The following is a 14,187-nucleotide window of genomic DNA, read 5'->3' as shown; positions in this document are numbered from 1 at the left end:
TGATTTGGTCTTGAGAGCTAATAAAGACAAGGTTGTGGAAGAGTGTGCCAGAAGCTCCTGGGTGGATCACTCAGTCCGTTAAGCATCTAACTCTTGATCTCGGCTCAGGTCTTGATCACATGGTAGTGAATTTAAGCCCTATGTTGTGCCCCATGCTGGGTGTGAAGCCTATTAAAAAAGAAAAAAATGTGTGCCAGTTGTTGGGTTTGGGGCATCCTACTTCTGTGTCCAATCTCCTACATGGGTACAGGTAACAGAAGGGTAGAGGTTGGAACATTTTAGCACAGAGGACAAGGTTAGAAAGATAAACAGATTTAAGACTTCTGGTTTGCCAGACAATAGTCAAGACTTGATGTTCAATTATTGGATTCAACAAATACTTATTGGGTACCTTAAGTGGTAGACATAGCCAGTGATTTTTGGTCTTACCAAAATTTGTAATCAAAACACCGCAGAAGTGGTTTCGTCACAAAATACTTACGAATTGTTACTATTCTTTCCATTTTGAGAAAAATAATTTAAACATTTCTCCAGTTTCTGTCAACTTTTTAACCTAAGGTTTATTTGAGTACATCTAAACAATTTGGAAGTGAAAAATGCAATGACCATTTTATAGAAAAGAAAACTGCATATAAGGCTAATTTAAAAAAAAAAAAACGAGGCAAGCTATTGTGCAATGCTAAACTAATTTTTTAGGATTTCATTATAAAGATTTATTTGACCGCTCTTAAGGACTGAATTTAATAATCAAATTCATTATGTTGAGACCTTAACCCTTAATATGAGTGTATTTGGAGGTTGTGTTTTGGGGGAAGCAGTTAGGTTTAGATGAGGTCATGAAGATGAGCTCTCCATGATGGGATTAGTGTCCTTATAAAAAGATGAAGAGACTAAAGCTGTCTGCCACACGAGGACACAGCAAGAAGAAGCTGTGGTCCTTACCACTAACTGAGTCTACCCTCACCTGTCTTTTTGGACTTCCCAGCATCCAGAACTGTGAGAAACAAATGTCTGTTTACACTACCCAGTCTACAGAATTTTGTTATAGAAGCCGGAGCTAAGACAACCACCAATTAATAGAAAAGTACCCTTTTATTGAGAGGTAAGACAAGTGTATTTACAATATTCAATTGTTAGATCATATAATCTGACTGTGAGACTTTTAAAGCAGCAGTATTCCAGGAATTACAATTTATAAGGGGAAAATAAAAACATTGCAAGTATGTTTCTGTTACAGAAAATACATTTGAACAATGCCAGATACACTTAAGGCTAAGTAGTATTAGACCTTCTCCTCCATCTTTATAGCAATGATCAAAGTACATTTTTGTCACAAAGACAGAAGGCTAATTTTGGAAAGGAAGAAACAATACAATGTACAGTGCTTTCTGTCAGAAGACTAATATGTTTAAAAATAGAGCCTCATCAGTGGTTATGAATAAGAAATATACAGTGCTGCCGAGCAGTCCCAAACTCACATTTGAGATTAACTGTGGACTCTTTGAAAACTGAAAACTGCTCCAGCCTCTCAATCTTACTAAGGACTGGGAAATTGTCAAATCCTTTACACAACTTCTAATAATGCTTCTGAAATAAGATTTTGAAAAAGTTATCTGTTACAGTGCAAAGAACATTTTGATAGAAATTCATGTCTACAAAGGAGTTAAATAATACACATGTTCCTTACATTAACAGATACTGTTCTTGTTCTAAAAAGGTAGAATTATCTAGCCACTGAAAATAATATGGATCAGTCAAAAATATGTAGAAGAGTCCTACAGGGCAACTTGTATAAGTCGATCCCCAAAATATGTATATATTTGACACTCTCCCAAATGAGGATATTACTTTTTTGAAGAACATTAGACACAACACTAGGTCTCTTATTATTCCATGAACTATTGAGGTAGGAGTCTCATTTTTTCAATATCATCTAGTTTCACAGATTATGTCATAAGTCAAATGCCAGTACCAAAAGGCAGTAATCCACAAGACTGAACCATTAAACTACATACCAAGTCTTTCCTTCTTTCGACAAGCAAGAATGGGAGTTCCCTGTGTATTGAGATTTAACTAAAAATAATATAAGCTATGATATATTTTGTAGACATGTTTCTAAATAAAAATCACAAATTTCAATTATGATTTTGTGCATTAAAAAGCTTTGCAACTGTTAAAAAAAAAAAGGTAAATAATGCAATCATTAGTGGTATAACAAATAGTACTGTGGCTGTTGAAATGTGTTCTTACATCTACCAGAAAAGCTGTCAACTTGGAAAACTACCAAGAAACAACCACTGTTTCTTACTGCCAGTCAAGCATCAATAGTAGGAAAAACAACATATTTTTTTAGTGTCATGTTTTTAAGAAACTATAGCCCATTTAATTACAGTAAACTAACTTTAGCATGTGAATTCTGGTATTTTCTCCATGAACTCAAGACAAAGCATCTTATGAAGCATTCATCATGCGTATTGATGTTTATGTTATGAAAAAGCTAAAAGTAAAGGAAAACTCAATTTTACATGAAAAGCCCTTAACAAATACCTGTAAGTTTAACCTTTTAACATATTACATCTTAAAGTAAACATTACCAATAGTTATTTATGAAAAGCAAAACAGTAAAACCACTGCTAAAATCAAAAACAAAAACAAAAACAAAAAAGAAAGGAAAACTACACCATGACATGGAAAAATCCATTTGGTTTGCATCATTTAGTATCTTAAATAAAAGACTATTCAATGTAACAGACTACTTCATGGTTAAGAATGCTTTTTGTTAGATGCTTACATGTAATGTAGGATATAGATAACCAAGTTAGACTCTCAAGACTTATGAGTAGTTCTGGAGTGTTCAGTTATAAAGAATAAATGACCTTTGCGTATTCCAACAGTGAATATCTAGTTTAGTTTTCATCTGGCTCTAAAATATTAAGAATCAGAAGAACCACAAATGTTTTATTTTAGCCATATGTTTACAAAAAAAAAGTGATTCATACATCAAAACTGGGTTTTCCTTGGTTTTAATACATTAAAATGACATAATCCAATCTAACTCATGCATCACTTTCAGAGACACAGTGCAACTGGAAATATTTTTGCCATTCCAGTGGATATTTCTAAAAAGCAAATGCCTATGCGTGCTCCTGCACCTTCAAAATAAAAAGGAAAGAAACAGGCACCACAGTTCTCCAAGGATGGCTGTGCTTCGCACATTGTGGATAAACAATAAAAATCGCCTTCAGGAGTTTCAATAAGTACTGTAACCTAGAGTTCATCTCCTTTAGTTTGCTTGCTGACTTCTCAGATCACTTGATTAGAAGCCTGTTCTCATTGCTTCTTTGTTAACTGCTATTGGTACTTTGTAGACTATGCGTTTTAAACTTCTGTAAAGAACATTACAAGCTATTTCATGTAATTTAATTTTGTGCTGAATATTCTTCAAAGGATTTTATAAATAATACAATATTTTAAATGAGTCTTCAATTCACTTGTTGTTATACCATATTGTTGCTTTCTCCAACTTTATCTACAAACTGCAAGGAGAAGAAAAACAGGTAATTAAAAGAAAGCCCAGAGCATTACAAAAACATTATATCAACATTTTATATGTTGATTTAAAACACCCAACTTCGTAAGATTCGTGGCAATTTAAGGTGTGACTGACAATGGTTAATCCAGTACTACTCACCACAATCTTCTGACATGTAAATGTGTATAAAAATTTTTCTTTTCTAAGGTTGTTTTTGCATGACATGTTACGCATATGACTTTAAGGGTGCAACACAGGAAATGCAACACAATGAATAAAAAAAAACTGGATAAAATGAAGGTAACACTGCTAGCTTAACAAAACAATAAAAAAATAAAAAGCTGAAATGTCAGCCATTCATGCATTAATGAACCCAATAAGATATTTCCACTGACCATTACTGTGGATCTCTTCTGGGCCTATGTAGTCTTTGAACAAACAGATTTAACTCCATTAAGTTCAACAATTAACAACAGCTATTGACTAAAAATACTTTAAATGTGTATTCTGGACTTCAGACTGAAAGTGGCAATGACATTAAAAATAGATGTAATGAGGCAAGCACAAATTAATAATTACAGAATATAAATTTTAACACACGTTAATGTTAACTGGTTATTTACTTTGGCTATTCCACCCCAAATACAAAGCAATTGGGCCTTCTTCAGCATTCCAGATGGTGATGCAAATATTGAAACAAAATAATTAGTGGATATATTAAAAATTGTGTAACCCAAGTGGTCACAATACTATCAAACTCTAGCAATCATTTAACCCTTCTTTTCATTTCACTATTCACACTTTTACTTAAGAATTTATTATAAGAAAGTAATAATGATAGGAAACATAACTGACAGCATTGGGTGTTTATTTATGCAAACAATGAAGGATCCTTAAATTAAGGACATGAATAATGATTACAACTGCATAACTAGAAGTTTCAGTAAATTCAAAAGCCATTCTAAGTAAAAACAACATTTACTACACTATGAGTTTGGAGATTAATGCAAATGAAATCAGAATATACATATTCCAACCTTTTATATTATTATAAATAGGTAATGGGTGCACTAAAACTAAATGTTGCTTTGAAAGTACCATGGATTCATTAGGATTTCAGTTAAATTTATGTGTAGAGAAAGCACAACATTCTCTCTCCAAAAGTAACTTCAAACATCAAGGTTGTCTGGGCTGTAATATTCTGACTCTAAAATTGACTTGAGGTTGAAAATGAGATTTTTGTCTTACAGTGGTACCTATTCTTCTGTGGGTGAGCCATCCTTTAGCTGAGAATCCAGTAAATGCTATGGACTTTGTTAGTAACATCTACAAATGTCTGTAAACAACTTTAGGATGTTGATGGCCCATCTTGGAGGAACAGATTTGATGAGATCATTCAAACTGTGGAACAGAGTTGGGAACAGCATTTTATCATCTGACTTCCAGTATAATTAGTGCTTGATTTAATTGTCTTAATGCATGCTATTGGTGATACTAAGAAAGAAAATAATATTTACTAGAAATAATGATGTCCTTTTTATATAATGGCTTCTAAAATTAGAGATCATATAAAAGTTAATTGAAAAGTACTAGAACTTTCAAAGAGAAAGGCACAATATAAATTTGAGTTACATTAAAAAAAAATAAATAAAACAAGAATATTAAATGGATATAGTGAAACAAAATTCCAGGTTTTGTAAGGTCAGCAATGATTATTTTCTCTGGTATTCATGGTAATCTATGGCAATGTAACAATTTATATCATAATAAAAACATCAATTACTTGTATTTCTAGAAGTAAAGAACATCACAGTATTTATTTTGTAGGTTTAAAAATTTTATTTCTAATACATGATTACTTACTGATCTAATTCCAGGTAAATTCAAGAGGGATCCAAGGACTGGTACTCTTCTAATAAAGCCAATGACCACAGGAAAGAAGCCCCTAGGAAGAAGGAAAAAAACGTTCTCAGAACTTACATATTCTTTATTATCAAAATCAATTGCTAACCAAATAAAAAGAAAGGATCCTATTAAAATTCTAAATGTTTTGGAGACTTCAAATTTCAAATGTACCTTTAGTGGTAATGTTTCTTTCCTCTCCCAGGATTTGATCTTTCTTAATTATGCTCATATAGTATTTTGCTTATACATTTGTAACAGCATTACTACTATTATTACTACTACTATATTCTTTTTTTTTTAAGTTATTTATTCATGTTGAGACAGAGAGAAAGTGCAAGCAGGAGAGGGGCAGAGAGAGAGGAGAAAGTGAGAATCCTAAGTAGGCTCTGTAGCAGTGCAGAGCCTGATGCGGGGCTCGAATCCATGAAACATGAGATCATCACCTGAACTGAAGTCAGATGCTTAACCGACTGAGCCACCCAGGCTCCCCTACTACTGGATATTTATAGTCTAGTGCCCATATCAGAAATGAGAGATTTTCTAAGGCGGATTTGACACTTAATTCATTTTTATGTCTTCCCATGAAGAATATGGTATTTGGCAGATAGAAGACAAAGGATATACATTTCCTGAATAAATAAACTTACCTTATATAAAGGTATTTTCTCACATTGCATGCTATTATTTATTCACTTAGTAACTAGCATTTGTAAAATGTTAACTGATCAAAATCTAACATAGTTCATTTAGCACAAAATTTTCTAATATGAGTATGTACTAAAAGAATTGTCATCAAGTGGCAGTAACTATGCAGTATTAGGTTCTATGTATTAAAATGCTGTATGTATGTATCACTGTTTAGTTGATAAAAATAGCAGACACAGTGCCTTAATAGAAAAGACAGTGCCTTAAAATCCCAATAAAATGAATTTTATTGCATTGAAAATACAAGATAATGTATACTATTTATACATTTGATAAACACTTTTATAGTTGACTGAATTATCTAAAGCTGTAATAAAAGATTCAATGTAAACAAAAATCCATTTGAGAAAATTATGGTCTTTGTATTCATGCTGATGCAAATATCTGGGCTTTTGTAATAATTATTTGAGGTACTGGTTCATTGAAAGAGAAAAGGTAAAATAAAAAAATTGCCTTACCTGAACAATAGAAAGAATCCATAAATTTCAAAGATCATGCCTATCAAAGGCCAACCAATAAGGACTACAAATACTCCACCCAGGAAAAATCCTGTCGCTTTCATTTTATGTTTTTGGAAGAAGAATCTGAATGTTCTTTCTAAACCAATTACAAAAGCCAGGCCAGCCACAAATAAAACCTAGGAGAGAAAGAAAATGCAAGATAGGAAAAGCAGTTACACACACTGCATAAATTTGAAAAGCAAGGTCAAAGCTAAATATAATAAAAAGAAATACATCTGGCTCTTAGTGTGGGCAACTGGCTGGAGAAAACTACAGTGCACACGAAGAGGCAGAACCAAGGAGTGTGCTAAGCATGCTAATGTTGTAGTTGTAGTCCAGTCTTCTGTCCTCTTCTATCTTGATTAAATGCAGAAAAAGAGAACTAAAGATTAGATGTTACCGAAGGGCATGTGCACATGCAGTGGTTTTCCCAGGTAAACTAGATGGAGAGGGCTTGGCTAAGCAGATGAGAGGGAGGGCAAAAAAAGAAGGCTGCCCATAAATATGTCACCCGAAGGTATTCCTGGTTTTGCACACTTCACCCTAGGCTAGAGGTGTTCTGTGGGTGGGAGAAGTACTGACATGGCCAAGATGATGGAAGAAACCATGAAAAGCCAGGAAGAGGAATTAGTCTTACTAATTCCAGAATATCTGGTGGCAGCAGAAATAAAAATAAAGCCACGTTCTCAAATATATATTCTGTATGTTTTCAGATAGTGAACAAGAAATGGTGATCTAGTAAAAGCTTGTTTTTTCCCAGGCTTTATTCCCAATACTTGCCTTCCTTCCTATCTTTTTTTTTTTTAATGGGATGAAACATTTTTATTTAATTTTTATTTACTTATTATTTTTTGAGAGAGAGAGCGAGCGAGCGTGCACGCACGTGTGCACACATACACATAATTAGGGGAGGGTGAGAGGGAGAGAAAGAATACTAAGCAGGATGAATGGCTCAGCGTCCACAGGGTGATGGTGGTGGTGGTTTCCAATCCCTCAAACCTTGAGTTCATGACCTCAGCAGAAATCAAGAGTTGAAGGCTTAACCGACTGAGCCTCCTAGGTGCCCCATTTCATAACTGTGTTTAATGAAAAATTTTCATACAAATATTGATTGAACCTAATGATTAAGCTTCGTATTCTCAGTTACCAATGCTACTTATATGTTATTAATTAACCTATCGATTTTGAACAATTTTGTTACCCTTTATATCTTCCAATTTCCAATTACAAGCCCAACAGTAATACACACTTCTAAGATATTTCACTCTTGCACAACCTCCACACATGGACAACAAAGTACAGTCCAAATAAACAATATGCACGTTTCTTAGGAAGTCAACTCTTAATATACAGATATATTAAGAGGTTTAAATGGCTTTTAAAAACCTATTTCATGCTACTGAACCAAATGTCTAAAGTCATATGTTTTAAGTTAAACATATTTATGAATTTACCAAGACATGGGGGCTACCAAGTCATTTATTTTGAACTCCTATTTAGAGGCAGCCTTGATTTAATCTATTGTATATCACACATCAAACACTTAACAGAGTAGTTATTCAAAAACTTCTTTAAGTGTTTACCTTTTATTTAAACAGAAAACAGGTTTTACTTCTGATGGAAACAGAGAAGCTAACAGGAATCTTTACATGAATAATAGGGAATTGTTTCCCCCCAACCTAACAGCAGGCAATAATTCATTTGCAGTTAAAATTTCCTTACGAATTTAGTTAAAATATATATTGAAAAACTCACATTTCCAATAGCCAGCAGTGCTTTGTCAAAAAAGAGAATCATTCCAAAGAACAGGAAAAACACTCCAAATCCTGTTAATCCCATTCCAATTTCTGCAATATAAATTATATAGTTAGGGGTAGAGAAAAATTAAAGTTACATTAAGATCCCTATAAACTAAGTAAGAAAGTTTCTCAGTTTTTCTTTTGGATGATATAAAAAAATAGGTTCCTAACATTGCAGGTTAACTTTATGACATTCATTAAGGTCTATAACAAAGTAACATCAGCAAATAACCTCAACATATAAAATATGAATTTATGAGAGACAGCACTTCTCATAAACATATGCATAACAGAGAAAGATAATCAGGATTCTAAATCTTGGGTTGTAAATTTTTTCCCTCCCAAGAACTCCTCTGGCACCAGGCATAAATGTATGAGTTTACTTTTACTATTTATCTCTTTCATATTCTATGACATTATTTATATGCACAATATCTCCAGTTACTTCTTCCTTCTTTTCATCTAACTCCTTCTTTAACCCAGTGGAAATGTTACAGTGGGTCTGCACGGTATACTTCACTCCATGATACACTTCTCACAACAATAGTATTTTGAGAATCACATTGCCATCTCCTCAAAAGTTAATTTTCAGAAGGTTATGTATCACTTTTAACTTCTTGATGGTATGGGTTTATCTTCTATAAATTACCTAAACCATGAATCCAATCACATGTTTAGTGTACGAGTCCTAAAAGCAGCACTCCAGAGTTTCAAAGAACACAGTTGTACTTAATATTAATATTCTGGAGTTTTATTCTTTTTATTCAAAGACTCTGAAATGCCTGTATCTCTTCTAGGTACTATCTGATGGTGAATGAAGCATAAGCACTGAAGTTTATGTTCATCCTGTATATAAAACTAATAATTTTATTACCTTCACATTCTCTTGGTCTTCTCTTTTCAGTCTGAAGATTCCTAACTTTCTAAGATTACAGTTGTCCTTTTCTGTTAATGCTAAAAGCATAAGCCACTAAGTCACCTTGATCATTTTAGTTTTGCTGTCAGGAAATACTCACCAATCCTTATTTTACCTAGATGCTTACTATCTGCTTGAAATAATCAATCAGAGCAAAAACTACCATATTTTTGGAAACTCAATTTTATTTTATTTTATTTTTTTAATGTTTATTTATTTTTGAGAGACAGAGAGAGAGAGAGACAGAGCACGAGTGGGAGAGAGGCAGAGAGAGAGAGACACAGAATCTGAAGCAGACTGCAGGCTCTGAGCTGTCAGCACAGAGCCCTATGAGAGGCTGGAACTCACGAACTGAGAGATCATGACTTGAGCGGAAGTAGGATGCTTAATTGACTGAGCCCCCCACGCGCCCCTGGAAACTCAATTTTAAATACACCATTAATGATTTCTGATCTGTTACTTAACTTTTTGGCTGTGGCTCCAGAAAGCCCAAATCTAGGTCACAGCCACTTAAAAAAAAATTTAAGACTTGTAAAATGTTCTGATGAGTTGAATACTTCTATCATATACCTTTTCTATATCCCCCATGTCCTCAATTTGCAGTTATCTACTGCCTTCCATTCCAGCTACCTTTTCTCCCAAAGTTAGTCTAAAAGAATTCAGGTACTAGTCTATAAATATACTGATAAATGTATTCCACAGACGCAAAATCCTATGAAAATGTGAAGCTAATGCTTTCATGCTTAAATCCCTTAAGAGAATTCAACAAAATAACTGTTTAGCTGTCAGACATAATTTCCTAGAGGAAAACATGGACAAAAGAACAAGTAAAATTCCATTGTATAACTATTTAGTAGTTAGGATTTAGTCATCGACAGCTGAGTTACTTGAGTATGACTAACTTCCAACTTTTCATAAATTGTCCTAATGATTACATAAAAATTTTGAGAGGTTTGTTCAGCAGAAAGGAATTATATAGAAATACACCTACTATGTACTGAGAATTTACCATGAATTAGCCATTAGGAGGTGCTTTGCATGCCTTACATAACTTAATCCTCCCAATACTACTGCAAGGTAGGTATCATTACATCATTTTAGAGATCGAGTAAGAGGAGTTTAGAGAGATGACTTAATATACCTGGAGTCACACTTCTGGCTAACCATTTGGACTCAGTCCCTGTCCTTACCTATTACATCATACCCCTTCCTACAGGATTTTCTTACCTTTTTTTTAGGTTAAATATGTTTGATTAAATGAAATTCAAGGGCACTGGAGCATACTGAGCTTCTGGGAGAAGCATCTCTAGGTGACTCAAGTTTAATAGGATTAGTTTGTTACCTAACACAACTAAGTAGGTGTTAGTAGAAGTATTAAAAATTGACTGCTGTGAAAAAAGATAATATCTGGATATGGTTTCATATTCACTGAAGTGTTTATACAAATATGTTGTAATTCTTTTAACAAAAATGTGAGGTGAAAAGTAGCACCCGCCCCACATATCACAGATTAGGAACTCATCTGTTCATAGAATCAGCAAATGTATGTATGTGGTGCCTTGGAGGTGGGGGGACAGCTGGGCAGGAAGAGTGATGGTTGCGTGGAGTCAGGCTAGAATTCAAACCCTGTTTCTGGACTCCACAGCTTAAAAACCATAACAGGGGAACCAAAACTATTTCATCCAGTGTAGTCCAGGAGGAGACAGTTGCCTGTGACATATTTGCCCAAACTGGTACTGGCATCATGTTGCCAAGTTATTTCCGGACCTGAATGGGCCAAAAGTCTCTAACTGGCCTCACTGTGCCCTTTTCTCATCTCCTGAATTCCCATCTTCCCTAGGCTTATGCATTCATAAGCCCTCTGGTTAGTAAAGCCCTACATGGAGTTGCCCGCTCATCACCAGGATCATATCCAGAAAAACAAATTTACCTTCCTCTCTTGCAGCTATCAAATCTGCATTCCTCTTGCCCATGTGTGTGTGTGTGTGTGTGTTTTTTTTAAAGAACAATCTAATAAAAACAACTTAATGAAATTTGTCTAAAATAAAAAGAGAACTTATTGTGGAAACTTTATAAGGAAAGATACGCTTAATCCAATAGCAATCACTAACATTTTGGTATCTTATTTAAAAATTTTAATATTAGCTTTCTCTTTCTTCCTATGCCTTTTAAAAAACAGAAAATTTCATTATATAGAACTCGACTGAATATCAGCTAATTGAACCACTCAACTGAATATTACGGTAGAATTTCAGACAAAGTGACATAATGATGTAAAGATTTACAGGCAGCATGGGAAATACCCTACTCCATCCCCTCAATAAATCTTGTGTTTTTATGGAGGGGGTGGGGAGAGTGCTATTATAGAATCCCTTAAAACAATCATGAATTGCTATTGATTCTGTTCAGTGCTCTGTCACCCTCTCCCAGAATCAGGATTCCAGAATAATCTCGGCAAATCACTTGAATGATGGCCAATTTCTGCAGTTAAACACACACACACAAACACCATTTGAAATCCAAGAGCTTTTGGTTCACTAACCATTTTGTGTTCCAATCCACTGTCCTAACTAAAACATATGGCAAATGAACATCAAAGAGTATAATTTAACCTTTCTCATCAATTTAATAAGGGGGAACACTCCCTACCTATTCTGCCCACATTCCAACTCAATCCCTTGGTTCTGGATTTTGGAAGAATGTAAATCAGGCACCTGTCCCTATAAGAAGTCTTCAACAGAAGAGAATCTCTGTGCAAAGGATAATAGTTCATAGTTTTAATCTGTGTAATAATCAGACTCAGATAAAAAAATAATACTTTATAGTTAGAATAACTGTGTAGAGATTAAGTACTTCTTCTAATTAGTAGAATTAGAAATAAATTTCAGCAATTTAGGTATACAATTCTCCTAATTTCCTGTAACAACCTAATTTTAATTTTGGGTCTCAGTCAAGAGGAACAGAACACTGCATCACAAACAGAATAGGATCTGACTATCCTACACAATCTCCTCTCAAAAAAAAAAAAATCAATGCATAATTGTGTAGGATAAATATCTACTGTTGCAACTATTCTTGCTATGAAAGAATTACATCATTCTAAGATAGATCTCAAATAAGATTTATGTCAAGTCTTCTTAGATGCTAGTATGGTCCAGTGAACACAAAGGTTTCTGAGCCAGGAGACCTGGGATCAAGCCTTGCTTCTGTCACTTTCCTTATGACCACACATTGAATTTCTTTTGAGCCTCTTTTAATTTATAGAAGAGATATACCTCTCCCTGCCTTATAGGGCTCTAATAAAAATTCAGTGTAATGATTTACATGAAAGCACTTGATAAAATAAAAGAAGATGCCTTTATACAATTGCTAGTTTCTATTATAACAGTAAGGGGGGGGGGAAGGAGAAAAGAAGAAAGAAAAGAAAAAAGGAAAAAAAGAAACAAAAAAAGGACTTTATGTTTTCTGATCAGAGCAGGCCAACAGACCAAAAGGGGTCAGTGCAGGTGGCACGAAGGTGTAGACCCATCCAACCACCGGAAGGAAAAGCACCTGATTGGGGTGGTAGTGTATATAGCACACAACAGAAGCTCTGTCAAGTTCAACTCAGCCATGACTTGAATCCAAACTTTAAGACTCCGCTTTAATATAGAGCATTTTAAATGAAACTCTATTTTCAATAGACTGTTTAGATTTTAAAATCTTGAAAATCAAAGTAAGTTAAGCATAATTAAGAAAAAAATCATGACAGATAAAGCAAGGTGAGACAAAAAGACTATCACGACCATTAAAAGATAGGACCCATTGTTGGGCAGATATGTAAATACAAAAACTATTAAGATTGACAAAAGCGTGAGAAAAGTAGAAGTGTTATAATGAAAGAAATGGTAACAGATAGCAATGCTAACCTTAGATATAAAGTAAGCCTGGAGAACTCTGTGGTAGGCAGAAAGAAATGCTAAAATAATAAAACAAACCACAAAGCACAATATACAACATTAAGGAAAGAAATCGTTTAACTGAACACAAAGTGGCTTTTTACTACTGCGGAAACATTAGGTGGTAGAAAAGTGAAGTCGTTTCAAGGAATTTTTGGAAGGTTTCCAGAGGTGGCAAAAGGCGAAGTACTCAAAATATTTAAGTGTAAGCATATTTTTTAAAAACCCAAACACCTACAATAGGTGACATCTAAAATACCGCCTCCCAAACAACCGGCCAGTAACTTGTAGACGACCCCAAGTTTGTCATGTGCAGAAACGTCCCCAAGGATGAACCGCGGGTACCGCGCATCAAACTTTCTCTTGTGGCCATCTGCAGGAACAAAGCGTCCATCTCACTGGGGGTGAGAGCGGCGAGACCCTGGTGCAAGACAGACGCTCAGCAAAGGTTTCCCCCCACTCCAGATCGGACTTCTCCCTAGACCCCGCCGACCCGCCTCCCAGACCAGGTCTGCCACTGCAAGTCCAGCCCCCGACCCCTCAAGGCAGCCCTCCCAGTCCCGCATCCCTGGCTCAGTCCCGCAGGCCGCCGCCCCCAACACGGAGCTTCATTCATTGCCCCGGGCAGAGGGGCGGGCGAGCGAAACGAGCTCGAGCAACGGGTGTGTGAGGCTCCAGGCGGGGATACCGGGGCGAGTGCTTACTCTGGGTGTCCGTTAAGGAGATCATGGCTGCAGCGGTGAGGGGAACGGCTACTGCACCTCCGGGCGCCCAGGGCGTTAAGCAAAGTGGGGAGAAAAGAAGCCGGGAAACAACCCAGGGGAGAGCCGCCACGTCTTCCGGAAACACGCAGCCACCCCTACCCTAGCCTCAAGACAGCTTCCCATTGGCG

At 35.4% G+C, this 14,187-nt stretch overlaps 1 protein-coding gene across 2 annotated transcripts; it reads right to left on the bottom strand.

The window, feature by feature from the left end:
- Window positions 1-2,938: 2,938 nt before the first annotated feature.
- Window positions 2,939-14,167, bottom strand: GOLT1B (golgi transport 1B). Of its 2 annotated transcripts, XM_015064309.3 has the most exons (6): window positions 14,000-14,139; window positions 13,534-13,716; window positions 8,398-8,489; window positions 6,601-6,779; window positions 5,396-5,477; window positions 2,939-3,536 (listed from the first exon to the last, which is right to left on the bottom strand). In XM_015064309.3, the coding sequence occupies exons 3-6, from the start codon at window positions 8,479-8,481 to the stop codon at window positions 3,498-3,500; spliced, it is 384 nt and encodes a 127-aa protein (XP_014919795.1). In that variant the 5' UTR covers window positions 8,482-8,489; window positions 13,534-13,716; window positions 14,000-14,139; the 3' UTR covers window positions 2,939-3,497. The 2 variants fall into 2 exon arrangements, with proteins under 2 accessions (XP_014919795.1, XP_014919794.1); XM_015064308.3 differs by lacking the exon at window positions 13,534-13,716 and having other exon boundaries at window positions 14,000-14,167.
- Window positions 14,168-14,187: the final 20 nt, after the last annotated feature.

Source organism: Acinonyx jubatus, chromosome B4 (genome assembly GCF_027475565.1).
Source record: "Acinonyx jubatus isolate Ajub_Pintada_27869175 chromosome B4, VMU_Ajub_asm_v1.0, whole genome shotgun sequence".
Lineage (NCBI taxonomy): Eukaryota > Metazoa > Chordata > Mammalia > Carnivora > Felidae > Acinonyx > Acinonyx jubatus.
This window is presented reverse-complemented; position numbering and strand designations above follow the sequence as displayed.

Excerpts from the sequence above, each read along its gene's own strand:
- GOLT1B (XM_015064308.3), bottom strand. The coding sequence starts at position 14,024 with ATGATCTCCTTAACGGACACCCAGA. Across the intron at positions 6,780-8,397 it reads CACTGCTGGCTATTGGAAAT|GTTTTATTTGTGGCTGGCCT; the intron begins GTGAGTTTTTCA and ends TTTCTCTCCTAG. Across the intron at positions 3,537-5,395 it reads ATTTACCTGGAATTAGATCA|TTTGTAGATAAAGTTGGAGA; the intron begins GTAAGTAATCAT and ends TTCTCCTTGCAG.